The sequence below is a fragment of the Eublepharis macularius genome, chromosome 4 (genome assembly GCF_028583425.1).
Source record: "Eublepharis macularius isolate TG4126 chromosome 4, MPM_Emac_v1.0, whole genome shotgun sequence".
NCBI classification, from domain to species: domain Eukaryota; kingdom Metazoa; phylum Chordata; class Lepidosauria; order Squamata; family Eublepharidae; genus Eublepharis; species Eublepharis macularius.
The window spans coordinates 158,871,371-158,898,040 of record NC_072793.1 but is presented as its reverse complement, the minus strand read 5'-3'; the positions used below and the strand labels follow the sequence as shown (position 1 = coordinate 158,898,040).

The 26,670-nt window shown below is 46.1% G+C and overlaps 1 protein-coding gene across 2 annotated transcripts in view; it reads left to right on the top strand.

Moving 5' to 3' along the window:
• Window positions 1–26,670, top strand: part of DDR1 (discoidin domain receptor tyrosine kinase 1) — a 71,165-nt gene that overhangs the window by 31,721 nt on the left and 12,774 nt on the right. The window contains exons 3-15 of one of the 2 annotated variants that reach the window (XM_054977701.1): window positions 4,367–4,469; window positions 6,092–6,320; window positions 7,174–7,321; window positions 9,038–9,140; window positions 10,744–10,930; window positions 11,468–11,714; window positions 11,853–12,005; window positions 12,130–12,293; window positions 13,971–14,169; window positions 20,969–21,079; window positions 21,530–21,768; window positions 24,135–24,262; window positions 26,194–26,394. In XM_054977701.1, coding sequence (XP_054833676.1) covers window positions 4,367–4,469; window positions 6,092–6,320; window positions 7,174–7,321; window positions 9,038–9,140; window positions 10,744–10,930; window positions 11,468–11,714; window positions 11,853–12,005; window positions 12,130–12,293; window positions 13,971–14,169; window positions 20,969–21,079; window positions 21,530–21,768; window positions 24,135–24,262; window positions 26,194–26,394 — 2,212 coding nt within the window. The remainder of the gene's footprint in view (window positions 1–4,366; window positions 4,470–6,091; window positions 6,321–7,173; window positions 7,322–9,037; window positions 9,141–10,743; window positions 10,931–11,467; window positions 11,715–11,852; window positions 12,006–12,129; window positions 12,294–13,970; window positions 14,170–20,968; window positions 21,080–21,529; window positions 21,769–24,134; window positions 24,263–26,193; window positions 26,395–26,670) is intronic. The other variant, XM_054977702.1, reaches the window with a different exon arrangement.

Genomic DNA, 26,670 nt, shown 5'->3' with positions numbered 1-26,670 from the left:
CAGGAGAACAGAACTTTCCTGTCTCTCTGCTGCCGCTGCTCATTATGAAATGCTAAGCACGATGTGGGTGACTGCAGTGGGAATGAGGAACTGGTGAAAATCACATGTGTGAAACAACTGTTGGGCAACGTCCCAGTATCTTTCTTGTAAAATCCTAGCATAAAATTTACCCTTTTTATTGTCTTCCAAGCAACAGCAAGTGTTTCACACAATGAGATACTGATAGACTTGAAAGCTTGCAGACTATTTGACATGTGGGCATTCTCTTTTTGTCCGTGTCATTTGTTCCCTCTTGTAACTGAGTGTGCCCTCTGGTGGAAAATGTAGTTGTGTACTAGTACTCTGTTTCTGATGGTGGGGAAATGGCCTGTTCCTGTTTTTAAAGAAATCATAGTATGGTTCTTTCTTTGTTGTTGTTGTTTTGCAAGTTAAAGGAACTTAATTTTGACAGCTTTGCCTGCCCTGCCACCCTGTCCCCTATTCCAAATTCAGCTTTGTTAATGGATCGAGGGGGGTGGGTGGGAATAATGAAAAAAAATAAGAGATTAAGGTGTACAAAAGGGCTGTACGAGATCAGATAACAGTGTCCCTTATGTAAGATAATAAAGAGCCCCGTTGTGCAGAGTGGTAAGCTGCAGTACTGCAGCCCAAGCTCTGCTCACAACCTGAGTTCGATCCTGGTGGAAGCTGGGTTCAGGTAGCCAGCTCAAGGCTGACTCAGCCTTCCATCCTTCCGAGGTACCCAGTTTCCTGCAGGTAAAGTATAGATGACTGGAGAAGGCAATGGCAAACCACCCCGTAACAAAAGGCTCCCAAGAAAACATCATGATGCGATGTCCCCCCATGGGTCAGTAATGACTCGGTGCTTGCACAGGGGACTACCTTTACCTTTTTTTACCTTTATGTAAGATAATATGTCTGTCTTTTGTGAGAGAACTTTATAAAATGGTAAACAGTGAGGTGAGAACAAATGGAGGAAGACTGGGCTCCCTTTGCTCTAGAATTTGGAATCCTTGGTGAAGCTGATTGGCAGGCTCCTTAGGACTGGCAGAAGGGAGTATTTTGTTCTGTGTGTAATGATAAAAAAATGCCCTGCTCCAAGATGCATTCGTGGCCATGATCTACACATGCAGCAGGTTGAGGTGGTAGAATGATGCAGCGGTAGGCTGGACTGTACCACTTCATACAGAAGCAGAAAGTCACACTTTTAAAGATTCGCCATGGGAAAAAGCTCCCTGCAAATTAAAAAACCAGCTCTTCTTCCACATGGGGGGTGTAGAAATGCACCCCCTATGAAAGCAGCTTGGGTCTAAGGCTTGATTTGAACGTGAGGCCTTAGTATGACGTTTAAACTGCGTCCATGCAAAGCAGGTACATGTTCTTTGTTTGCATGCCAGAGGCCTGGAGACATTGCAAAGATAGTCCTGGCATGCTAACTAATCACCCGTTGCTACTTTTCCCAGATCGTTTGCAGCAATTTAAATGAGATGCTGAACTGATGCAGCCGTTTAAATGAGATGTTGAACTGGCAGAGTCATAGAGGAACTCTTTGGCTTCACCAGATTCACATTTAATTCAAGCTTTGAATGGCTTAAAAGGGGGGTTCAATAAATGCAGGAAGGATGAGACTGTCAGTGGCTCTTAGCTGTGATGCCAGCCTGTGTACCTGAAGGTTTGTTTAGCTGTTATATCCCTGATTATCAGATGCTCGGTACAAAGGTTGGCCATTGCATCCATGGCCTGATTGTGAACACTGGGAGAGGCACGTGACAGCTAGCACAGATGGACTTTGACCTGAACCACCCTTGGCAAAGGTGTGTGTAAAGGATATAGAAGGACGGCCGGCTAGGCAGGGAAATTTACAGAATGACATAATTTAGAGAAAGGAAGAATAGTACTCACCTCCTGTAGTGCTTCTCATGGCATTTAAGATCCTTTTATCTGTGCTCTTATTCTGCGGTCGCTAATGTAATTTGTATGGTTTTAGTATTGATTTTAATTACCTTTTCTTTCCCTCCCCCCCCCTTGCAACCCACCTTTAGGGCTTTTTGTTAGTGGTTCTCAAACTTGTTGAAGTGGGACCTGCTTCTATCCTTACTCTACTTTTTGAGACCCGCTTGTAACTCCACAGGGCTTTCCCCCTTCCCCAACATAAAACTTGGCAGTCTCACATCACTTAATGCACATTTAGTGTTTATAAACATGCAAAGCAACAGGCTGTATATTTCATGGCTGTGTTGTACATTCGACAGAGGGAAAAAACCCAAATTTACCAGGGAGCCTCTCAGAGCCAAGCTACAAGTGACGGATGACACTTGCCTGGCAAGTGAACAGACTCGCGTGTATTCCTCCCTGTTCACTTGCTGTTCACTTACACTCGATCAAGTGGAGCGCAAGTGAACAGGGAGGAATACACGTGAGTCTGTTCACTTGCCAGGCAAGTGTCATTCGTCACTTGTAGCTTGGCTCTATGTATCTCCTCTCCCAGGATACCCTGTTCTTCTTCCTCCAGGCTTTGCAACCCACCTTAAGAGAGTCATTGCTGGTTTGGTGTTCTGAACGGTGATTTGCGAACAAGGGGGAATGAGATCCAAAGACTCAAGGATGTTCCCTGATCTGGTTGCAAGAGAGATGACTGCAAACTGGCTTCTGTGGGTTCTCTCAAGTCGTTTTTAAATTAGCCCACTCTGGTGCTTGGAAGATGGAAAAATCTTGCTGGAGGCCGGAGCGTGGAAATCTTTCCTCTCATGCCTCTTCCTTAATTTAAATATCTACTCTCACCACCTGGAAATTCCAAAGCTCCTGTTAGCTCCCTGGGAAAGCAGCAACAGGTTTAGCCCTCGTGCCTTCCTTTATCATCCTGGGAAATAAATTAGAGCTTTGGGAAGGGTGTGAGGGGAGGGACAGCTGTACACTTCCTCTAGGCCTAAGGGTGGGGTGGGGGCTGCTTATAAGCTGTTCTTAACAAGCAAGAGCGCTTAATTGTGGATCTGTAGCAGAATGCTTAGATTTGGCCCTAAGGGAGTAGGCAAAAGCTTTCTGTCCAGAGACTTTACAGAGTATCTCTGGAACTTTCGGCACCCTGGCCAACTGCTAAGCTTGCCTTCCCAGCAGGGCTAGCCTTGCAGGTGCTACCCATGGGTGCCACCCTCTCTCTCTCTTTATGCATAAGGACCCTTTCCCATCACTTGTCCCTGTAAGTAGCAGGGAAGTGGAAGGGGGAATAGCCTTGGACTGGGAGGTGGGGTTGGAGATGGAAGTGGCCATTCAGACAGTGGCCTCAGCGCGGCAAGACGTTAGTCCCGTTGAAAGCAGTGGGCCTTAACCTTAGTTGTGACAAACTGTCATCATAGGCTTTAGTGTAACTACATTGAGACTAACTAGTTGCAGTTGGATCAGGCTAAGAGAACAGCACTGATATCATCACAAGAGGAAGATCTGCACAGACTTGTGGGGGAAGAAAATCCCTTGTCTTTCCCCACTTCCAGGTCCAGCTTCATTTTCCTATGTCAGCTCCCTGCTTGTTCCCTCACTGAGGGCCAAGCTACAAGTGACGCCTGAGCCAGGTTGGACCCTTGTCAGCTTCCCTCAAGTTTTGGTGGGAAATGTAGGCATCCTGGTCTTGCAGCTTGGCTCTCTGACTGCTGTCCAATGGACTTTTCAACTGTCACTTGTCCGACATTCCGCCAAGCTGCCTACTTTTCCCATCAAAACTTGAGGGAAGCTGACAAGTGTCCAACCTGTGTCATTTGTCACTTGTAGTTTGGCCCTTAGACTGGCAGCAGCTCTCCAGAGTCCCAGGCTAAAGTCTCTCCTTTCCTGTCACCTCAGGTTCCCCACTTCTCTGGCTGATTCCACTTTCCCTCCCTCTGCCCCCTCCAGCTCTGCTTCTCTCCCCCCCCCCCGCCCAGTCTTCTTCTCTGGGTGCTGTTTTGGCTTCTTGTGGCAACCTGTATGCTGCTTGTTTCCTTGTTTGGTTCTCCCCTCTCCTTTTACTAAATCAGGAAGAATTTTTTTAACCTCTTGGTTTGTAGACCTGTAAAGTGTAACGGGGGCTGAATTTTTTGGTACTTCTCTTCTCCATTTGTGGTATTATTGTTATTATTGTTATTATTCGAATTATCCAAAACAATCAACAATAAGCAGAAGTCACATGTTATTATTGATTGGCCTTGCTAAAGTGATACACATTTCCACCAGAGATCTAAGTATCAACTAGATATTGCTATAATATGTATGCTGTTCCAAGTTGTTGTCAAGGGACAACCCTTGAATTTTAGCTGTAAGGATACGCATGCAGATGGTGGGGAAGGGGCCATACTGACTTTAGAAGATGTTCTTCAGTCTCTCTTCCTCCTTCTTACAGCCAAGTGCCGCTATGCTTTGGGCATGCAAGACCGTACCATCACAGACAGTGCCCTCTCAGCCTCCAGCGCATGGTCTGATTCAACTGCCGCAAAACACAGCAGGTGAGGATGACCTTTGAACTGCATCTCAGCTGGCCACCCATGTCTTTTTTATCTGGTGTTAAAATATATATATATTTAAATGGCCCATCGATGTCCTCCCCTTGAAGGAACAGGCCTGTAGTTTGGGCCCAGCCTACTGCTGGATTGGCAGCTGTGGCCAGGAGTACCTTTGCCAGCTTCGACTGGTTAGACAGCTGCGACCGGTTAGCCAGCTGCGACCGTTCCTGGACAGAAAAGATCTGGCCACTGTGTTGTCTGCCCTAGTTACATCTAGGTTAAGATTACTGCAATGTGCTGTATGTGGATCTGCCCTTGAAAAGAATTCAGAAATTTCAATTGGTGTAGAATGCTGCAGCCAGGATGTTGACTGGAGCAGGTCATAGGGACCATATCACTCCAGTCTTGGCCTGTCTATGCTGGTTCCCTATTTGTTTCCAAGCACAATTCAAGGCACTGATATTAACCTTTAAAGACCTACATGGTTTGGAACCAGTATACCTGAAGGACCACCTACTGCCTTATGAACCTACCTGACTGCTGCAGTCATCTTCCAAGGCCCTGATTCAGGTGCCCCTGCCTTCTGAGATTAGGCAGGTGACAACCTGGGAGAGTGCATTCTCGGTCAGGGCACCAGAACTGTCTCCTCAGGGGGAGTCATCTGTCCTTTGCTGTTGCCATCTTCCGCTAGCAAATGAAGTCTTTTTTGTTTCATTTGACATGCCTTCAGTTATCCCTCCTTCCTGCCTAATGTTTTAATTGTTGTTTTTATGTTTTTCTTTATATAGTTTAGCTCTGGTTTTAATTGTTTTAATGATGTGTTTTTCTTGGTTTTAATGATTTTTAAGATGTAATTTTATTATGTGTGTCTTTAATTTGTTAGCTGCCTTCATGGCCCTTATGAGGGCAGAATGTCAGGGTGTAAACTTGGTAAATAAATAAAAGACATAAATATGTTGCTAATCAGTTTAATTTGCATATACAGTTTGCATATTTTTGCATGCTTCCTTTTGCTTCCTCTGGTCAGGGAGGAGGACACGAGTAGCATTGATACTAACCCTTAAGAGCTAGAAATATTCAGAGTGCACACACACAGCTTCTGTAATTCTACTACTCATCAACCACTCAGTCTCGAGAATGTCACTGCAGTCTTAAGGGCTAGAAGCTTGTGATTGTTATTAAAAAATGTAAACAGAGTCTGTGCCAGATATTGATTTAGACAAAATGTTTGCAGACTTGGAGAATGCACTCTGCCCTTCTTTCATGCAGCTACCATTGCCTACATTTGTAGATATGCTCCACTGCGTCTGTGCACATGAGTTTTAATGTCCAGTTGCCAAACTGTCTGTAATGAACTAGCTATGAATAATTTTCATATGTAGGGCGTGAAGAAACTCTCAGGTTTGTAAGATGAAGGGCTTAATCTGCATTCAGCAGAATGCTCATTTGCATTACAAATACCTCACGGCAGCCATCTCTTCTTCATGAACAGTGATCAGATGTTAAGCAGTGCGAGAGAAGTCTGACAGGAATTTTCCCCTCATGAAAGGAAGTATTTCATAGTAGGCCATTTACACATACTTATGAAAAATGGTAAAGTAACACTTCCTATTCCTGCTGTACAGGCTAGGGTTGAGTGAGGGGGACGGGGCCTGGTGCCCTGCAGGTCCCGTCTACCCCAACGATGCCGAGTACCTGGAGATTGACCTGCGCCAGCTGCACTTCTTGACCTTGGTGGGGACGCAGGGCCGTCATGCAAGTGGCCACGGCAAGGAGTTTGCTCGCACGTATCGGCTCCATTACAGCCGAGATGGGCACCGCTGGATGCCCTGGCGTGACCGGTGGGGCAACGAGGTGAGCAAAGGATAGAGCTGAATGAGCATTGTGGGAAGCAGCCAGTGGGATCTGGGGCGGGATAGAGGTGGCAGAATGCATGGCATCTACAGAATCTGCAGCAGTGCGGCTCATACGAAGTGGACCTAGTTGTGATTTTCATTGGTGGTTTAAGGTGATTGTTTCCTGGGTATTTCCAGAGATGTTTATTTTTAATTAAAGGGAGCCAAGGCAGGCCTCTCTGAACAGCGATGTGATGTCATATGATTTTAACCTGTTTCCCTGCAGTGTTTTCCTGATCTAAATTCTGACCTCCTCCCTCAGGCTGCTGCTTGCCCTGCTGGAGAAAAATATTTGTACTTGTGATCAGTGCTTTTTTTCTGGGAAAAGGTGGTAGAACTCAGTGGGTTGCCCTCGGAGAAAATGGTCACATGGCTGGTGGCCCCGCCCCCTGATCTCCAGACAGAGGAGAGTTGAGATTGCCCTCTGCAATCTCAACTCCCCTCTGTCTGGAGATCAGGGGGCGGGGCCACCAGCCATGTGAACATTTTCAAGAGGTTCCGGAACTCCATTCCCCCGCGTTCCAGCTGAAAAAAAGCCCTGCTTGCGATCAAACTTGGAGTCTCCCATGGCAGTCTTTAAAGAAAAACATTAGGAGATCCAAACGCTAATCTCACATGTAACAAATTCTTTGGCCCTGTGTCTAATAAACAGACGTGGGTTTTTGTAGCGAGCTAGGTTGCTCATTTCTACCATTTCCCAGATGCAAGCCTGAAAAAACACACTCACTGCTCTGTCATGACTCTGCCCAGCAGGGTCTTTGGGAAATGCCAAAGGAGTAGTAATTCCTCTTAACCACTTTTTTCCTCCTCAGGTGATTTCAGGCAATGAAAATACAGAGGATGTGGTATTGAAAGACCTGGGCCCACCAATCATTGCTCGTTATGTCCGCTTCTACCCACGTGCCGACCGCGTCATGAGCGTCTGCCTGCGTGTGGAGCTGTACGGCTGTGTCTGGAGAGGTAAGGAAGTCAGCTGGTAGATCCTTCTTGCCACTGTGGTTCAGCTCTTTCCTCTCTCTTCCACTATCTCAATTGCCCGTGTAGTTCATCACTTGTTTATAGATAAATAGCTCTGCTCCCATGTAAGCTTGCTTCTCAGCACCCCTTACCAGGGCTTTTTTTCTGGGGAAAGAGGTGGTGGAACTCAGTGGGTTGCCCTTGGAGAAAATGGTCACATGGCTGGTGGCCCCGCCCCCTGATCTCCCGACAGAGGGGAGTTTAGATTGCCCTTGGAGGGCAATCTCAACTCCCCTCTGTCGGGAGATCAGGGGGCGGGGCCACCAGCCATGTGACCATTTTCAAGAGGTTCCGGAACTCCGTTTCCCCGCGTTCCCCCTGAAAAAAAGCCCTGCCCTTTACTATCTTCCATGCTTTGTAATGTTAAGGTTGATTCTTGTGTGTGTGTTTGTTCATTTGCCACTGGATGACATGCACGTGGATTGTATGAACTGTTGTTGCTGAGATTCAGGTGATGAATGCTGGTCACTTCTTGATGCTGTAGTGATCAAGAGATAAGCATACATGTCTAAATGAGTTCTAGGGAGAACTGTGAATTCCAGATTACATTGTACAGATTTGTGGTACAGCATAAGCATTGCATGAGGAATGTCCCAGGTCCAGTGCCTGAGATCCTTAGTTTAAAAGGTTTCAGGTAGCAGGACTGGGAAGGCCTTTCTTTCTCTGAGCCCCTGAAGACTTGCTGCCTATCAGAAGAGGCAGATGGATCAATGATCTGACTTGTTACAAGACAGTTTCTCATATTCATATACATCTGCACCGAGCCACCAATAGTTCAGTTCAGGCGTTGTGCCAAGCCACGGTTTCTGCTAAACATATGTTATACCCCAGGCTATGGTTTGCATTGCACTTCCAAACATCTAAGCAAATCCAGGGTTTTGAACTGATGTCTGTTTTCATTTTCTGTCTCCTAAGCACTCCATTTTTATATTACAGGCTTCTGGTGGAAGATCAACAGCTATAAGTGTGTAAAATCGCACTAAATCATAGTTTTGCAAAAACATTTTGAATCAAGTTTTTTCTGCATCTGGCTAGCCAGCTTATCAAAAAATGTGGATAATTGGGGTGGGGGCATGTGCCTTAGCAACCTTGTTGCAGCTAAGGACGTCTGGGTTTGGTTAGTGCCTGAATGGGAGACCTCCTAGGAAATCTGCATACTTTGTCTTGAATTCCACGATGGAACAAAGGCAAGATAAGATGCATGTGAGTGCCATCAAGTTGCAACCAACTTATGACAACCTCGTCAAGGGGTTTTCAAGGCAAATGAGGAGCAGAGGTGGTTTGCCATTGCCTTCCTCTGCAGAGCAACCCCTCTTTCTTGGTGGTCTCCCATCCAAGTATTGACCCAGGCCAACTCTGCTTAGCTTCCAAGATCCGACAGGATTGGGCTATACCATGCCACTTTCCCATCCATGCAAATTATAAATGTAGCAAATGAATGGTAAGTTCATAGCTGAGGCAAAATTTGAACCAGGGACTCTAGGCCTTTAGTAACTATATAACACCTACCATGTACTTACTATTTCATCTTTTGTTCTTGCATTGCATACCCCCCAGACTGTTGGTGTTTGTGCTTTATCATCCTGAGGCCTTTCACACAGTTGTGTTCCAGAGGAAGACTGCTGTTTTGAATATGACGTCCTCTGTCTCTTTACACAGATGGTCTTCAGTCTTATACAGCCCCTGTAGGCCAGATTATGCCTCTTGTCCCAGAGCCAGCCTACCTAAACGACTCCACTTACGATGGGCACAGCGTCAGCAAGTGAGTGAGTGATCACCCCTACCCGTTTTTGCATTCTGAGCTTGGATGGTCCTAAATAGTGATCATTTGGGCCTGGATTTATTCACGATGGGTTGCAGTTATGATACAGTAACCTGCTTATTTGAAGGACTACAGGAAGAAAACCCCTGTGTGGTCAGATTGCTGTCATGTGAATGGGGTTGCAAGCAAATCGTGTGGATCCATCTCAAAGAGGAGATGTCAGGCAGGTCCAAACTAGATGTTATGTCTCGTACACACATCATCCCAGTTCTCCTGAGTCAGCTGTGATGTTTGTGCAGCCAAATGTGACATCAGGGAGCTGAAGTCCCCAAGGTTGTGCGAGTCCAGCCAAAGAGAGTGTCAAGGCACTGTGATGTGTACTGGACAGGGTGTTGGATGTGGAGCGGCGAGTCTTGAGTTCAAATCCCCCAAGCTTATTGGGTCGTCTTGGGCACGTCACATCTCTCTGTCTCAGTGACCCCTCCGTAAAATGGTAATGATCATGGTCTGTGTTCCATTTGTTGAATGACTGAGACAAGAACTAGAAGGTTATTTGTGCTAAAAATGCTGTAGATATAAAAACACTAACAGAAGAGGAACCCAAAGTTGGGTGGTGCATAGAGGCAGATAACAAGAAGGGGCAGGGAAGACTCAGTGAAGTACATGCCTTGAATATTGAAGATCCCAGATTCAGTCTGTGGCATCTCAGGTAGCTCAGGTGTTGGAGGAAGACCTTTCTCTGCCTGGGAACCTGAAAAGCAGATCCTGTTCTCTTGTATAGCTGGACTAATGGTCTGATTTGGTTCATGTATAAAAGGAGAGAGAGATGGGATTGAGATTGTCAGCTTCATTTGGGTCATTCTTTAGGATGAAAATGAATGCCATTAATCTTCCTTGGTGTATTTTCACATTAGACCGGGTTTTTTTCCCCAGAGAGGAAATGCACCATTAAGCATGTGAACAAATTTTAAGGTTGATTAGTGATGATAATATAAGGTGGAGAATATGTAGTTAGTTTCTGTAATGTGAGTCGAAACAAGTTAAAAACCATATGGTAAAATGGGCTCAAAACAGGGGAAGTATAACTTTGTATGAGGAAAGTGTGGAAACTGTTTATGTGGAAACTGTGTGTGAAAAGTGGGACATTGCTGCTTCTGTTTAAATAGGGATACTAAAGGGAACAATTTAAGACATCCAGATAGTGTATTACTCTTCATTTGGTGGATCAGCTAGAATGATTAACAAGGCAGACTAGTGGCTTCAAATCCCTGCTCTGGTTGACCTTGGGCCAGTCAACATCTCTCAGCCTAAACCACCTAACAGGGCTGCTGTGAGAATAAAATGGAGGAGGGACCATGAATGCTGCCCTGAGCTCCATAGCAAGATGGTGTGATGAATATTTTTAAAATAAATGATAGCCCGTCTTGGTTGGAAATGTTGCAAACAAAATGGTGGCTTTAGCCTTAATAATGAATGTGCTCTCTTGTGGAGAGATACTGGGGAAAATGTAAACTGTAATGACGCACATCGTAAGTTACATCCCAGAATTCCCTTCTTCTACACATTGTTCCTCTTGTCACTCTGCCTGTATTTTTAACTACAGGTTGCAGTTTGGAGGCCTTGGTCAGTTGACTGATGGAGTGGTGGGCCTGGATGATTTTACCCAGACCAAGGAGTTGCGTGTGTGGCCAGGGTACGACTACGTGGGATGGAAGAACAGCTCTTTCCCCAATGGCTTCATTGAGATGGAGTTTGAATTTGATCGCCTCAGAGCCTTCACATACATGAAGGTACCGAGGAACAGTTGAACATCCTTCTAGAAATATCTATAGGACATCAGTGGGCTGCCAAGAGTGAGGGACGCACCGTGCTGGAAGACACCAACCGTGATGAGATACGACAATGGCTTGAGAGGATTGGGGGAGGGTGATGTTGGGACGGGGACAACACAAACTGATTCACATGGCTACAATTGGAGTTATATGAATAAATTGTTACAATTTAGGGAGAAGAATATATCTAGGACTGAATTGCTAAGGAAGTGTAAGTGTCCAAAACTTGGTGAACATCAACAATCTCATACAGATTCTGAAAATCGCTAGTCTTGCCTTTTGGAGGAGCAGAAATTGCCTTCTTCCATGAGACAGTCATGGAGATATTTGAAGAGTATAATCATGTCTGCCCCTTAGTCGTTTCTTCTCCAGGCTAAACATAGTAATATTCAAAATAGACATAGAAGAGAATAGCAGAGAAAAGAGCTTGCTTGGAAGCTGTCTCTCATTTGCGCTTTTTCCATTTTTCGCATTTCTTGCCCTGCCCTTCCACAGGTTCACTGCAACAACATGCACACCCACGGCGTCACTGTCTTCCGACAAGTGGACTGTCTCTTCAAGCGCAGCCTGGCCACTGCTTGGGAGCCCACCCCCGTCTCCCACCCACTGGCTGTGGATGTGAGAGACCCCAGCGCCCGCTCCCTCACCGTGCCCCTGGATGGAAGGCTTGGCTTGTTCGTTCAGTGCCATTTTCACTTCGCTGGCGAGTGGATGCTCTTCAGTGAAATCGCCTTTCTCTCTGGTGAGTTGGAGTCGATGGGCTGGGACTGGAGGGTGGCATGTGGAGGGAGTAGGCCATCTCTTTTCTTACCACCCCAGTTCTGTGTTGCGGTCATTCTTTCCTTGTTCCCTTCTCACCTACCTGTTCCTTTGCTTCCAGACGTTGTGGATGACCCCTCTCTTTCTGCTGCTAGCCGCCGGCCCCCAGTTGTGGCCCCTCCTCGTTCCTCTGGCCGCGACACTCCCATCTCCCCAGCCCTGGTTTCCATCCTGAATGAGAAAGCTGGTGCCCACTCAAACCTCACACTCCCAGGTGAGAAGCTGTTGATGAATCTGAGAATAAGGCCTGATTTGTTCTGGGGAAGGCTGCCTGTTTCAAGATGGTGGCGCTTGAAGACCAGACTGTGACTTCTTTTCTCTGTTTCTTTCCCTTTAAGACCAGGAGAACTCAGGGGAACCAAAGTCAAGCCTGCCAATTGCAAAGGACGACAACAGCAACACCTCCATTCTGATAGGATGCCTGGTGGCCATCATTCTACTCCTCTTGGTGGTCATATTCCTCATCCTGTGGCGGCAGTATTGGCAAAAGATCTTGGGGAAGGTAGGAATGCTGCCGTTAGAGTTCCAGTGTAACGGTCAGAATTCAAACAGCCTGAATGTTTAGCAATGTTGTATGTATTTAAGTGGGTTAAGTCAGATTTTTCAGAGCGGATGCTTTTTTTTCTGGATTAAAGTTGAAGGCACATTTCACTTGTAAAAACATTTTACTTCTAGTATGGACAAGTAGGTTACCCATCTACGGAGGGGCCCAGCTCCATTGTTTTTCAGGAAGCCATTGAACTGGGAAAACCCCCTAATTTGAAAAAAGGCAAGGCCAGAGCAGTAACTCAGGCAGATGTGGAGCAGGCAGCCTCCTCTGAGGTTGGGAGATTCTGTTGTGTCTGTACATGAGGAGCGATTGAATGAGCCCATCATACTCAGAGGAAAGGTGAAGATGAATGATTGGCCTCCGTTAAAGGCAGATGGGAAGGAGGTGAGGCCAGAGCAATGTCATGCAGAGATACAGCAGTATCCTCCACAAGGACATTTTAAACTATTTGTTTAATATATGTCTTTCACTAGGGATTTCTTTCACCCAGTTGGGAAATTACTGAATTAAGATCAGTAGATGAGCAGTGATGCTGTTTTCTCTCCTCTGGGAAGGGGGGCAAGTTTAGAGAGGGCTTTTGAAGCCTCTACAAAAGGTGGCAGGGAAAAGAAGGGAAGGAAATGGTTGTGTGGTCTTGGGTGGAAATGTAATTTTTCTGAAGGGTGAAGAAGAGTGGTGTCTGGTGGATTAAAGCACGGAGGAACTAAAGTTGCCAGTTTCCTGGTGAAGGAGGCATATAGCAGAGAGTGAAATGTGAACGCGTCTCAGATTTTGAGCTGTGGTTGTGGTCCGTGAGAGGTTCATGAAGAGGACAAGATGTGGGCCCTAATGTACCCATTGCCTATAGAGCAGTATGCGCATATAGGGAGGGTAGGAACAAAGACTCTCTGAGGGTTTGTGAAGGAGTAAGGGGCTGTTGGTTTCAAACTTCCTGCCCTCAGAGATCCTGGACACATTCAAGGGTATCTCCAGACCTACACAGCATACTAGCCAGTCCTCTTGGATCTCACTGGCAGTCTACATGAACACAGCTTTGAAATGTGCCTGATCCTCCCTTGCTTCTGCACATCGCAGGAGAAGATGGAGGACAAGCTTTATCTTCTTCGCAGTTTGTCAATTGTGACTTGCCCTGTGGCTGATGAACCATAGTGTTCCTTGGAGCACAGTTTGAAAACCGTCAGAAGAGAGTCTATAATTCTGACTTCCCAAATGAATAAAGGCAGAGGGGAAGGGAGTCTATTGGACCAAATTAGAAGTGTCAGGCCTGAAGGCAGATGGGTGTCTCACCGGTGGGTGCAGGCAGGTGACTGGAGAGCCTTTATACTTAACCAGACGGACTAGATTGGCTCTCTAGGATCACATGATTTCCCAGGTTGGGAGGATTATGGGCTGTCATGTGAGTTCCTTGCATTTTGTAGTTCCAACCTACACGTCCCAACAGCTCAGGGTTTAGTGAACCATCTCCTAATTTAGCCCTTATAGGAAAAAGAATTAAACATTTCTATGTTTCTTGGGGAAGTAAAAGAGTTTGGTGGCTTAAGACTTGAAGACTCTGGGCTGGGAAGCGGGATGCCAACTATATCAACCTTTCTCACCCTCGTCACTCACTGTCGGTCCCCCACCCCACAGGCTCAACGCCGAATCTCAGATGACGACCTCACTGTTCGCCTCTCTGCACCCAGCGACACCATTGTCATCAACAACACGATGGGCTCTCACAGGCACTCCAACCGCTATGAACGCATCCACTCGGGGGAGACGGAGTACCAGGAGCCCAACAGGGCTCGCATGAAACTGCCAGACCTGCCCCACAGTTCTGAGAACTCCGGTGAGCGGGAAGAGACAGGACAGAATCGGGGAGGGAAGAGGAGGGGAAAAGGTATTTAGGAGGTGGCAAGGGAATGGGTTGGACCACTGGGGAAGTTCGTGTCAAGATGGTAAGAAGGGTGGCCAGTTTTTGTGTTCATGGATCCACATGTGTTCATGGATCCACTTGAACAAGCTAGCATTTTCATGGATGGCTACATAGCGGTAAAGACTGTCGATCAGGGCCTTACAGGTATGGCACCTGGGCATTATGAGGTCACCAGCTGGGCAAGTTTGACAAGCAAATGTGGTTTGGGGACGATCTTCTTAAGGAGGTAGGGGATGAGGCCATGGCTCAGTGGCAGAACCATTGCTTTGCATGGAGCAGGGCCCAGGTTTGACCCCCATCATCTTCAGTTGAAAGGATCAGGTGACATGAAGGTCATGAGACTCTGAAGAGCGGTTGTCAATCTCAAGACTGACCTTGGTAGAGGTCAGTAGAAGGCATCTCCATATATAAGCAGATTGGACATATGAAACACAAAGTCTTATTCCTTCTTTTCTTCAGAAGTGCTCCAGCACACCTTGATCACATTTGAGGGGGGCTGCTAGAGGCCCTAGATACAGCTCCCCAAGAGGTTGAATCTATCTTGCAGGACGTTTTTTCACTACCCTGCTTCAGGGATCCAGATCTTTCTATACAAGGCAAATCATTCATTCATTCATTCCTTGCCTTTCTCCCCAACGGGGACCCAAAGTGGCTTCCATCATTCTCCTCTCCCCCATTGACTGGCCCAATGTGAGCTTCCATGGCAGGGGAATCAAACCTGAGTTGCCCAGATCCGAATCCATCACCACACCAACTATTACACGCTGTTATGTTAAAATTATGCAACTGTGCATCTATTTTTCTAATTTATTAACCAAACGGCAAATGTATTCTGCGAACCCTGTGTGGAGCTGTGCAAAGCATCAAAGCTTCTCTGTCATAACCCTGCCTCAGCCCTTGACCAGGGGTTTTCACATTCATCCTTGTAGTCATAAGGACTAGAATTCTTCATTTTTTAAGGGAAAGTGATATTCTTAGGATGCTTAATTCTATTCCTGGTACCAAATCCAGCATTTTGTTTGGTATACCTGTGGAATTTCAGGATGAATGCAGCTCAGTTTATGTGTTGTATGATACAGATATTCTCGCTTAGGGCTGAAAAAATCAGGTCACTTAGGAAGCATCTTGAGTTATTGTTGAGGCATGACGTTTCTCAGAGAGACTTAAATATTTAGGGAGATGTCCAAAATGACTCAAAGGTATTTAGTAGATTGTCTGGCTTTTCACTAAGGAGTTGACCAAACACAGACTCTTAGCTACCTACCACATTTTCTCCCCCTTCCTCTATGGAGCTCATGATGCTATACATAGTTCTTCTCCATCTTACCCTGCACCAATCTTATGAAGTAGGCTAGGGCAAGAGAATGTGGCTGGCTCAGAGTCATCCAGTGAGCTTTTATGGCTGAGTGAGGATTTAACCTGAGTCTCCTCAGTCTGACACCCTAACCATTACACTGCCCTGGCTTTTATCTGTAAATCTTTCTTCCCAGTCGCTTCATATTTCATGTATTCTCATAATAAAGAGATTGCTTTGTAAATTTTCACACATTTTCACACATACACCCTTTGTTATTTTGTTTAAATTGAAAGTTTCTCCTACTTGGGCATTGGGGTCATTTAGACCCCAATTAAAGAGACTAGGAGACACATTTAACAATCTGTGATACAATTTTATGTTTGTATATTAAGACATTGCTTAAAAACATCTGATTTTTTAAATTATTATTATTTATTTGAGGTGTATTTGACCCTGACTGATTACTTTCCACAACTGCAGGAGAGTGAAATATATGTGCTTATTATGTTGTCATAGTGCTGTTTTGAGGCTAGTGGAGCCAATGTGAGCAAAAGCCCTCTTTGTTAGAAGAAGAGGACATTATTAATACAGTGTTTATTTTTCATTGGTATGTGTATTTACTAAAATATTGGTATCCCACCTTTCTGATTTTAAAAGATATCCGTAAGGTAGCTAACAAACTTCATTTTTTAAAAAGAACCATGCAGATTAAAAGCACAAGAAACACCAGAAAACAAATTATCTGATAAAACTGGAACAGGGGAGTGGGAGATGACAGACATCACGAGTGCAAATTATCAACAGAACCAAGAGTAGCAGTGGCAACTATAGATTCTAGTAGACCAATGGTTCTCAAAAAATTGTGGTAGTATTATTGGGATTGGGGGCAGTGATTTCTTAGTAAAACTCTTCATCCCTCTTTATACTACTTCTGTGTCCCACCGGTGATATGTGTACCACTAGATGAGAACCACTGTCTTAGAGCTCTCGAAGGTTATCTGAGAGAATACCACTTCGGTCTGGCGCCATCGCAGGGTTTGGGGGCTGTGTGCCTTCTGGTGGCTCTCTACTACCACCACTGTCGACATCAGTTGGTGTTGGGGGTGAGCCCACCAGAAACTCTTGAGCCTCAACAACTGCCCAACAATACCAACACTGTATTGTCGAAGGCTTTCACGGCCGGAGAACGATGGTTGTTGGGGGTTTTCCGGGCTGTATTGCCGTGGTCTTGGCATTGTAGTTCCTGACGTTTCGCCAGCAGCTGTGGCTGGCATCTTCAGAGGTGCCAAGACCACGGCAATACAGCCCGGAAAACCCCCAACAACCATAATACCAACACTGAAGTTGGACAGTAGGACAGCTGAGGCAAACTTCTCCAGGGAGGGAGTTCCACAGGCTCTGTCCTGTGAAGCCAATCATCATTCTTTGCTGAGGGGAGGGCCATGAAGTAGGAGCTCTGAGGAAATGTCTTCACAAGCAGGTAAGTTACAGTAACACCCAGCTGCCTGTCTTTCTAATCAGGAAAAAAACTCATCCAATCTCAGTCAGTCATGCCAATTAAACCTGCCACACTGGTTAATCAGCTTTCCCACAGCTTTTGTTAATTCCTTTCCCAATGAAATCATGTAGCCCTAGGCTAAAACTGTATATATAACTGCCTGCTGCCCTTCTTTTGTGGGATGAAAAGGGGGAATTACTGACAGGTCCCACACATTTAGTTCCACAGGAGGCTCATGTTTATTGGCTCATGCCCTACAGCCATAGTGAATCTTCTGAGACCACCAATATGCTTGGACCAAAAAGAGTCCAGTAGCACCTTTAAGACTAACCAACTTTATTGTAGCATAAGCTTTTGAGAATCACAGTTCTCTCCGTCAGATGCATGGAGGGCAAGAAGAAACTGGTCAGATATAGAGGAGGAGAGGGGAGGGAGGAGTAGATGCAAACAGCTCCTTCTGATATGGAGATCAGTTTGCTTCTGTAAAGGAAATCAGTTACTTTTGATAATGAGATAACCATTCATAGTCCCTATTCAGTCCCAGCTTGACAGAGTCAAATTTACATATGAATTCCAATTCAGCAGCTTCCCGTTGGATTTTGTTTTTGAAAGGTTTCTGTTGAACTACAGTGACCTTTAAGTCTTTGATGGAATGTCCTGGTAGATTGAAGTGTTCTCCCACTGGTTTCTGGACGATGCCATTTCTAATGTCAGATTTGTGTCCATTTATTCTTTTGCGTAGAGGTTGGCTGGTTTGTCCAATGTACAGAGCAGATGGACATTGTTGGCACATGAGGGCATATATCACATTGGAGGATGAGCAGCTGTAAGAGCCAGAGACAGTGTAGTTGATGCCATTGGGTCCTGTAATTGTATTCCCTGGGTAGATATAAGGGCAGAGCTGGCATCTGGGTCTGTTGCAGGGCCTGGTACCTGTGCTGGTGACTCTGCTGGCCGATTCATGATTGTAAGTGAGAAGTCGTTTAAGGTTGGGGGGCTGTCTGTAGGCAAGGAGAGGTCTTCCACCCAGGGCTTCTGAGAGAGAGGTATCATTTTCCAGGATGGGTTGTAGCTCACTGATAGTACGTTGGATGGGTTTGAGCTGGGAACTATAGGTGACAACCAGTGGTGTTCTGTTGTTAGTTCCTTTAGGTTTGTCCTGGAGCAGGCTGCTTCTGGGTACTAGTCTGGCCCTGTTGATTTGTTTCCTCACTTCATTTGGTGGGTACTGTAGTCCCAAAAATGCTTGTTGTAAATCTCTTAAATGGAATTCATATGTAAATTTGACTCTGTCAAGCTGGAACTGAATAGGGACTATGAATGGTTATCTCATTATCAAAAGTAACTGATTTCCTTTACAGAAGCAAACTGATCTCCATATCAGAAGGAGCTGTTTGCATCTACTCCTCCCTCCCCTCTCCTCCTCTATATCTGACTAGTTTCTTCTTGCCCTCCATGCATCTGACGAAGAGAACTGTGATTCTCAAAAGCCTATGCTACAATAAATTTGGTTAGTCTTAAATATGCTTGGAGTTTCTGGAAAAAAGGAGAGGAAAAGGGGTGAGGGGGGGGGGAAGCTGGGGCATAGCCTGGAAGGAGATGAAAGAACAAATAGAACAACGGTTGACATTAGACAACATCTTTGTTCCTGTGCACTTTTATATCCACTTGCATGTATATTGTTTGTATATAAGGTTGTATATTGATGAGCTGTTGCTGAGAACTGATAGCAAACTGTCACTTATGAGTGACTAAAGAAGCAGAAGGGAGGGATGGAGCAAAGGATTGGGTGGGTGAGGGCTTGATAATATCTAAAGGACACTGGAGATAGTTTCCAGTTGATGAGTTTTGTCCAAAATAGCCCTTCTACAAGGAGAAGGCAATTCTGCTGATATTAGCAGGGGAGATTAATGATGTCTGAGGATTTCTCCTCAATCTGCAGCCCCCCTCGCCCCCACGTAGCTATTCCTGAGGGTCCCCCAACTCTCATAACAGTTTTTCAGGTGATGGAAGGGAATGCAGTTGAGATGGGGAGGTGGGAAGTACCTGTTCAGCAAGTGGAATTCACAGTTCTTTGGATCCAAACAACCGGTCTGATCTATATATTTATTAAAATCATACATTAAAGACTTTTTTGAATTATACCCAGACTATACCATTTTACATTACAGTTTTCCAGGTCATGTTTTTAATGCTTCCTCATATAAATAAAGAAAGGTCAGCATATCATGGCTAGTTTTTCCCCCTGAAGCAATCCTTTTCTATATGCAGGGAATCTCTTACCCAAGGGAACATTCAATAATAGGGCCCCATCCGTGGCATCTAAAGTGTCCGGGTCTACTGAAGACTCTTATCACACTATATTCTTGAACGTGTCGCTTGGACCTACGCTTTATTAGTATCAGATTCCTAAAGTGAGAGCTAAGTCAGCTTCAGGCAAGTTTCGGCTAAAACGGGTGAATTCTAAGATCCTTTTTATGGCCGTCAGAGAAGTACCTAAGTCAGATACTAAAGAATGCAGAGAACTGGGGAAGGAAAAAGCAGCTGCTTGCATGGTGGGTCACAACGAGGATTCCAGCTCCCACTGAAAGGGGATATAGTGGACTTTTGGGAGGGCATCAAGAGGTGGGAGAAGTCTATCAAACTTTTATCCTACCCTTTCTTCCTGGAGCTCAGCATCAAACTGGTGTTCTCTTTCTCCATTTTTTTCCCCTCAGAAAAATCCTTTCAGGTAAGTGATGCTGAGATATGTGTCCGGTCTAAGTTGTCTCTAATGAATTATGACAGAATTCCAACTTGGAGGCCAGCACTCTAACCATTCCATCACACCACTCCACCAGTGCAGCTACTGAATTGCCACACTCTTGTATGGTGCTGCCGCTGCAGCCCCAGCACCTCCGTGGCTGCTGCTTAGTGCCCTTCAGTGAGGATATCTTGTCCCCCTCCTAGGGCTGCCAACAGGCCTGGAGAAAAACATGCTGTCATTTTAATAAAGGCTGAAGAGGATGTTACTTAACAGGTGATGTTCTTTACCTCCATGCCATGAAAAGCTATATAAAAGGGATAGGACATTTTTCTCCAGGCCTGTTAGTAACTCTTCCTCCTTTAGCCTCTGGAATCCACTCCATAAGCCACTGCAAGAGAGAAGTAGCAATCTTCCCTTAGTTTTGGCCCCATTTCATATTGTTTGTACGTACACCCTCCCTCCCTCCCCGAGTGTCATGGATAGCCCCTTTCTGACACTGACCCCAGGATTAAGTGGGGATTACCCAGTGCACCTGTAATTCGTGGTACAGGTTGCACAAAGGGGGAAAAAGTTGGTTAAACTGTTCCTGGGCTGTCCCATTCCAAATTGCCAAGGAAAGGTGAAACACATGGTTGAAGGCTTCATCGCAAAATAATTCCCCGCACTCGGAAAGAAAGCATTTGAAGGAAAGGCTAGAGTTTTCTTCCTGACATTTGCTTTTCTGCATGTAAAGGGGATGTTTTTATTGGGCGAGGGATAATGAACATTCAGCCATGTGATTCCACCCCACTTAGGGGATTTAGGGCACCTGCTGTTTTCTTTGTTTGAAAACACGGGGGAGGAAGAAGTAAGATTAAAACATTTGAGCCCTTTGAGACAAGGGCACGAGAGCCAGAGAGCAGAGCAAGGGCCAGGCTCCTGGGTTTCGTCCTTCTACCCACAGTGCTGAGGGTGGGCACCGTTCCATCATTATACTCTCTGTTGTTTGGTGTCCGTGTCTTTTGCTGCTGTGTTTTGGGACGAGAGGCCTGAAGGGGACAGGAATCCCCTAAAGTGCTGCCTCTTCTCTGTGTCATGCCTTACCTTCCGTATGCGTCCCTCCATCCGTCTGTCTGTTCCTCATCCGTCCGTTTGTCTCCTCCACCCACCTGCCCTCCCCTTCTCCCGACAGCTCTGCTGCTCAGCAACCCGGCTTACCACCTCTTCCTGGCCACTTATGCCCAGCCCATGGGAAGGCCTGCTTTCCCGCCACCCAACCGGGTTAAACCCATCAACACCAATGGTAAGGAGGGTCACCAAGCTTATGTGGCGCGGCTGGGAACCTGGGTGGCCACCGTCCCAAGTTAGAAACATTCTGCCTACTGCAATTTCTCTTCCCCCCCATCGGGGGTGCTGTCTGTCTTCATCTCTCTTCCTCCACCGTGTCTGCCCCCCCCCCAGTTCATCTCCCTCTTGTCTATCCTCCGCATGGCTAACCTCCTTCTCAGACAATGTTTAACCTTCAGCTTTGCAGGTTCTGTGATGCGGCAGCTCCTGGGGGCTGATGGGTGGCCGGGGGGGCAGGAAATTCAGGAGGGCTCCCTGGACCAAAGCTGAGATGCAGTTGCCTCTGAGCTAGCCATGGCTGCTGGGTTTCCGACCAAAGCAGCCGCCCTTAGGGTGGAACAAGCACCTTGTTGTGTTTAACTGTTGAGGTGAGTTCCCTCTACTTTTTTCTTTTCTTCTTCTGCAGCGTGTGGGGCAGACTACATGGAACCAGAAGCCACAGGCGGCCCACCTGGCTTTCAGAACAGTGTGCCACATTACGCTGAAGCCGACATCATCAATCTGCAGGGAGTCACCGGCGGAAACACATACGCGGTGCCGGCTGTCGCGGTGGATGCCCTCGCCGGCAAGGATATGGCGTTGGGGGAGTTTCCCCGGGAGCGGCTCATTTTCAAGGAGAAGCTGGGAGAAGGGCAGTTTGGGGAGGTAAGTCCATTTGTACACCCAGGCCCAGTAGTCGGGCACAAGGTCCAAGCGTCAACTGCAGCAGCCGAAGGACCGGAAGACACAAGGGCACTTCTGGGTGTGGGGGATTCCTGCTTTGGCAGTGCTAAGCTGATTCCGCACGCATTGGATAATGCACTTTCAATGCACTTTAGCAATCATTTGGAAGTGGATTTTTTGTTTCACACACGAAAAATTCAGTTCCAAATGATCTCTAAAGAGGATTGGAAGTGCATTTTCCAACGTGTGTGGAATCAGCCCTACACACCATTAGTATTCTAACCCATACAACTAAACCGAGCAGTTCCTCCTTATCGTACGGCTGATTCTCTTTCTTTTTTTGCCTTTGCCTTTTTTTTTTGCTGCTTTGCTTCTTCTACCCTTCTGATCAGTTTTCCATTCCTATCTGAGATTTCCTTCATTCACTCTGTTGCTCTCCTGACTCATTCAGCCAGATTCTGAAAAAGCCTACAAGCCCAGGCTTGGATCCAGTGGAACGTTTCCATTAACGGGAAGGATTTCCATCCGTAGTGTGTGATCTTTTCACCTCCCTGTCTCACTGCATCTCCATATGCCCCCTGAAATGCCGCTCCTAGCCCCACGAACAACATTTCAGGATATTTGGGACTGCAGCAGGCAAGGAGAGGCAGGAAAGTCACAGACAGTGGATGGAAAATTTCTGCCTGCGGAAACGCTGTTGGATCCAAGCATCCCCTTGATGTCCCCACACCCCACTGGCATTCAGAGGTTAACTCTCTGAGCTGGAGTTCCCATCTAGTCATGGTGGCTCATAATCACCGAAGGACTTATCCGCCACTGAATTTATCTAATCCCCCTTTAAACTAGTGGTCATCATTACAGAAAAGGCTATTTAAGGCTCCCTTTTCCTCATCCTAAATTCTCCACTGCCTTGTCAGAGAAGCGAGTTGCATCCATTCAGAAGATAATCCTAATACTACATACAAAACCATAGCTTGTATGGATCTGCGCTGCAGCTCTGAGCAGTGCTCAGCCTCCAAGACACGAGTTCAGGTATCTCCCGCTTTGCTTGCTGGCAAAGGAGCTTACACTAGAGTAAACTAGAAACGAAAAACCTTTACTGAATCTGAGCATTTACTCACATCAAGTTCTCAGGTCTGCTTGGCCCTGTTATTTAGTAGCTCCTTTGACAAAGTCACCTGAATGCACAAAGGAACAGGACAGCTGTGCGGAGGGGTGGGTCTGGGCTGGTTTGACTTCTTTGTACGTTTGCCCACTCCCCTCTCAGCCCAGTCCCGCTGTCTTCAACGGCCAAAAGGCTGCTTAGGGAATGTCTTTGATAGGAAGCTGATTTTCAAAACGATGGGAAATAAACCTTTATCATCACTGTTTGACTCCAGTATCGAGCGCTGGCCTGCAGTGGAAAATGCCTGCCCATACCGACACTTGCCTAAGGAGGATGCTTTCAGTTATGGCACCTCCTGCCCAAAAAGGGATTTATTTTTTGTTCTTTCAAGGCCATTGTTTTGATTTCCTGTTTAGGCTATGTTCAGACGTCACAATAATTTGTGAAGTTTTTAGGATGCAGTTTGTGCAACGAACTGGTCAGTCACAAGTAACGATTCCCAGTTTGGCCATCCGCCTGTGTCTTCTTGCCTTTCTTCCTCCTCCCTGCGGGAAGAACATCTTCCCTGGACACCCAGCTGTCTGTTCAGGCGGCCTAAAGGGGGCAGTGATACTCAAGAGACACTGGCTTGTGAATTCAGACATTGCAGGGAGATGTTTCATTAGTACCAACAATGGATAACAATCCATTACAAATCCTAGTTGGAGCCCTCAGGGTGGTGCAGCTAATAGACAAAACCCAGTTTGTTGGCCTCTCTTTAGGCAAAGGTCACAACCCACAGGAGGTTGAGCACACCACCGTCTTTAAACCACAGTATATCTTGTAGTCCAAATGCTGTACTACCAACTTGCCAACTTGTGATGCTGAAAATATCGAGACAGAGGCAAAAAATGAGGTCATTTCTTTAAACTCTTCCCCTTGCCCAAAGTTACTTGGATTCTTCAGCAGCATAGCTATGTTGAACTTCAAGCAAAAATACTAGATTTATTTCTTTAAAATGCCTTTGCTCTGCGTTTTAATCCAGAGTATCCCCAAACTTGCTTACAGAATAAAATTATGTCAATAAAATGGACTGGTCACCCTAGTTATTTTTGCTTAAATTGTGAATATGTTTTAAGGCCAGGACTATTACTTGTGATAAAAGGATCGAAGGGAGTATATGCGCGAAGGATATTCTTTGGCAATTATGACGGGCTTCTTTGACTTTGCTATCTGATTGGATGGATTTGTCTCTCCACCCAAGGTTCACTTGTGCGAGGTGGAAAACCCCCAGGACCTGCCAAGTTTGGAGTTCCCATTTAATGTGCGCAAGGGGCGCCCTCTGCTGGTCGCAGTGAAGATTCTACGCTCTGACGCCACTAAGAATGCCAGGTAAGAGGATAACGCTGTCTGCCTTGGTGTATACCTCAGAGCCAAGCTACAAGCGACGCCTTACACAGGTTGGACACTTGTCAGCTTCCCTCAAGTTTTGATGGGAAATGTAGGCATCCTGGTTTTACAGCTTGTCTCTCCATTACAGCTGCAAGACCAGGATGCCTACATTTCCCATCAAAACTTGAGGGAAGCTGACAAGTGTCCAACCTGTGTAAGGCGTCACTTGTAGCTTGGCTCTCAGTCTAGACATTCTTATCCCATCCTTCCTCCAGTATTCTGAGGATAGCATACATGGTTTCTTATGGCCCCCTTTTTTTCTTTACAACAGTCCTGTAAAGTAGGCTAGGTAAGTTTTGTTCCATCCTGCTACAGTCAAAATATTATTAAAGTTATAAGAATCTGCTTTACATTGATTTAGTACTCTGGCAGTGCAATGCTAAGCACAGATGTGTCCTCTTAAGCCCACTGACTTCAGTGGACTTAGAATGGTGTGGTTCATCTAGCCTAGTGCTGTCAACTGTGGCTGCCGGTAGATTTCCAAGTTCTTCTGCAGCATTTCCCCTCAACTTTATTGCCTGGGACTGCTGAACTGGTGAGAGAGAAAGGTTTCATACATTCAAAGCACAAGTTTGGTGTAGTGGTTACGAGTGACGGGACTCTTATCTGGAGAACCAGTTTGATTCCCCACTCCTCTGCTTGAAGCAGCTGGGTGACATTGGGTCAGTCACAGCTTCCCAGAGCTCTCTCAGCCCCACCCACCTTACAGGGTGTTTTGTTGTGGGGATAATAACAACATACATTGTAAACCATTCTGACTGGGTGTTGACTTGTCCTGGAGGGCGGTATATAAATTGATTGTTATTATTATAAGTTCTCCAACTGAAAGACTCTTATCAAAACTTTTCTTCAGAATGGCTGTCCATTGATTTATTTCTCCATTTGAAAATTCCCAGCTATTCCTGATCACTCTCCCCCATTTCTTTCTTTGGCCAGGCTGATGAGATTTATGGGGGTTATGCCTATGGACCCAGCCCTGAAATTGTAGGGAGAAACTTAACAGCTCTGCTGCTATAGCCCCCTGTTTACCCCTTCTCCCCAAGATCAGTCATTTTGGCTAGGCCTGGAAAACTCGATGGGTAGAACATAAGAAGTGCTCCACCAATGAGCAAACGGACAACCCATCCACTTTGAAGAGTCTAGTAAGAATTGTTCTGTCATGGTATGGTGTGGATTTTGTGGGTTAAGCTGGGGAGAAAGAGCTGAGGGCTGGTGGACGGTGGAACCCACCATAGAGTAGCTAGGCCTTGGGCCGATTCCATATTGCCTATGTTGATGATCCTCAGCTTGCCTTCTGTGGCTGTCCTGGCACCCGTCGCTGCATTTACTATTCTATTAGTTTTCTTGGAGGTAAAATTAAAACTACCTTGAATAGAAGAAGGGGAAAAAACATCTCGCTGCAATATCTGAATTCACAAGCCAGTGTCTCTTGAGTATCACCGCCCGCTTTAGGCCACCTGAACAGACAGCTGAATGTCCAGGGAAGAGGAGGGAGAAAGGCAAGGAGACACAGGCGGATGGCCAAAGTGGGAATCATTGCTTGTGACTGACCAGTTCGTTGCACAAACTGCAGCCTAAAAACCCCACAAATTATTGTGATGTCTGAACATATCTGCATATCTCCTTGAAGCTCTTCCACCTCCCACTTGCAGAAGCAGAGTTAATTGTATAAATTGAAGCAAATCATTGCCAGTTTTCCTACCATGCCTGAATTATAATGGTTCCAAAACTTTGCTTCCCTCAGCACAAATTCAGAGATCGTTTTTAGGTTCTGAAATGATGTGCTTGGGGAGGAGGGCCGCTTTCTTCCTTTGAGACCAGGGAATCACCCTCTTCCTTTTCCCGGTATGTTTTCTGTCCTGCCCACAAAGGAACGACTTCCTGAAGGAGGTGAAAATCATGTCTCGCTTGAAGGACCTCAACATTGTGAGGCTGCTGGGCGTGTGCGTGAGGGACGACCCCCTGTGCATGATCACGGAGTACATGGAGAACGGTGACCTCAACCAGTTCCTCAGTGGCCACGAGCTGGAAGATAAGATGGGCGGGAGCCCCAGTGGGAAGCCAACCATCAGGTATTAACCCCACTCGTCTGAAAGCAAAACTCCACCACTGGAGACTTGAGGTGGGAGAAAGTACCTCAAGTAAATCCTTCAGGTTTTAATTTCTGTTGCCCAATTTATTAAATTCCCCTTCAAAACAGTATAGTCCTTTGGCACCTTAAAGACGAACAAATGTACGGCGACACACACGTATTACAACATAACATTGTTTTTTATTGGGGCTCAGATTATCCTCAGGCAAAGAGTTTTCTTTATCAGCTGTATCATCCACACACTGCAGGACACATG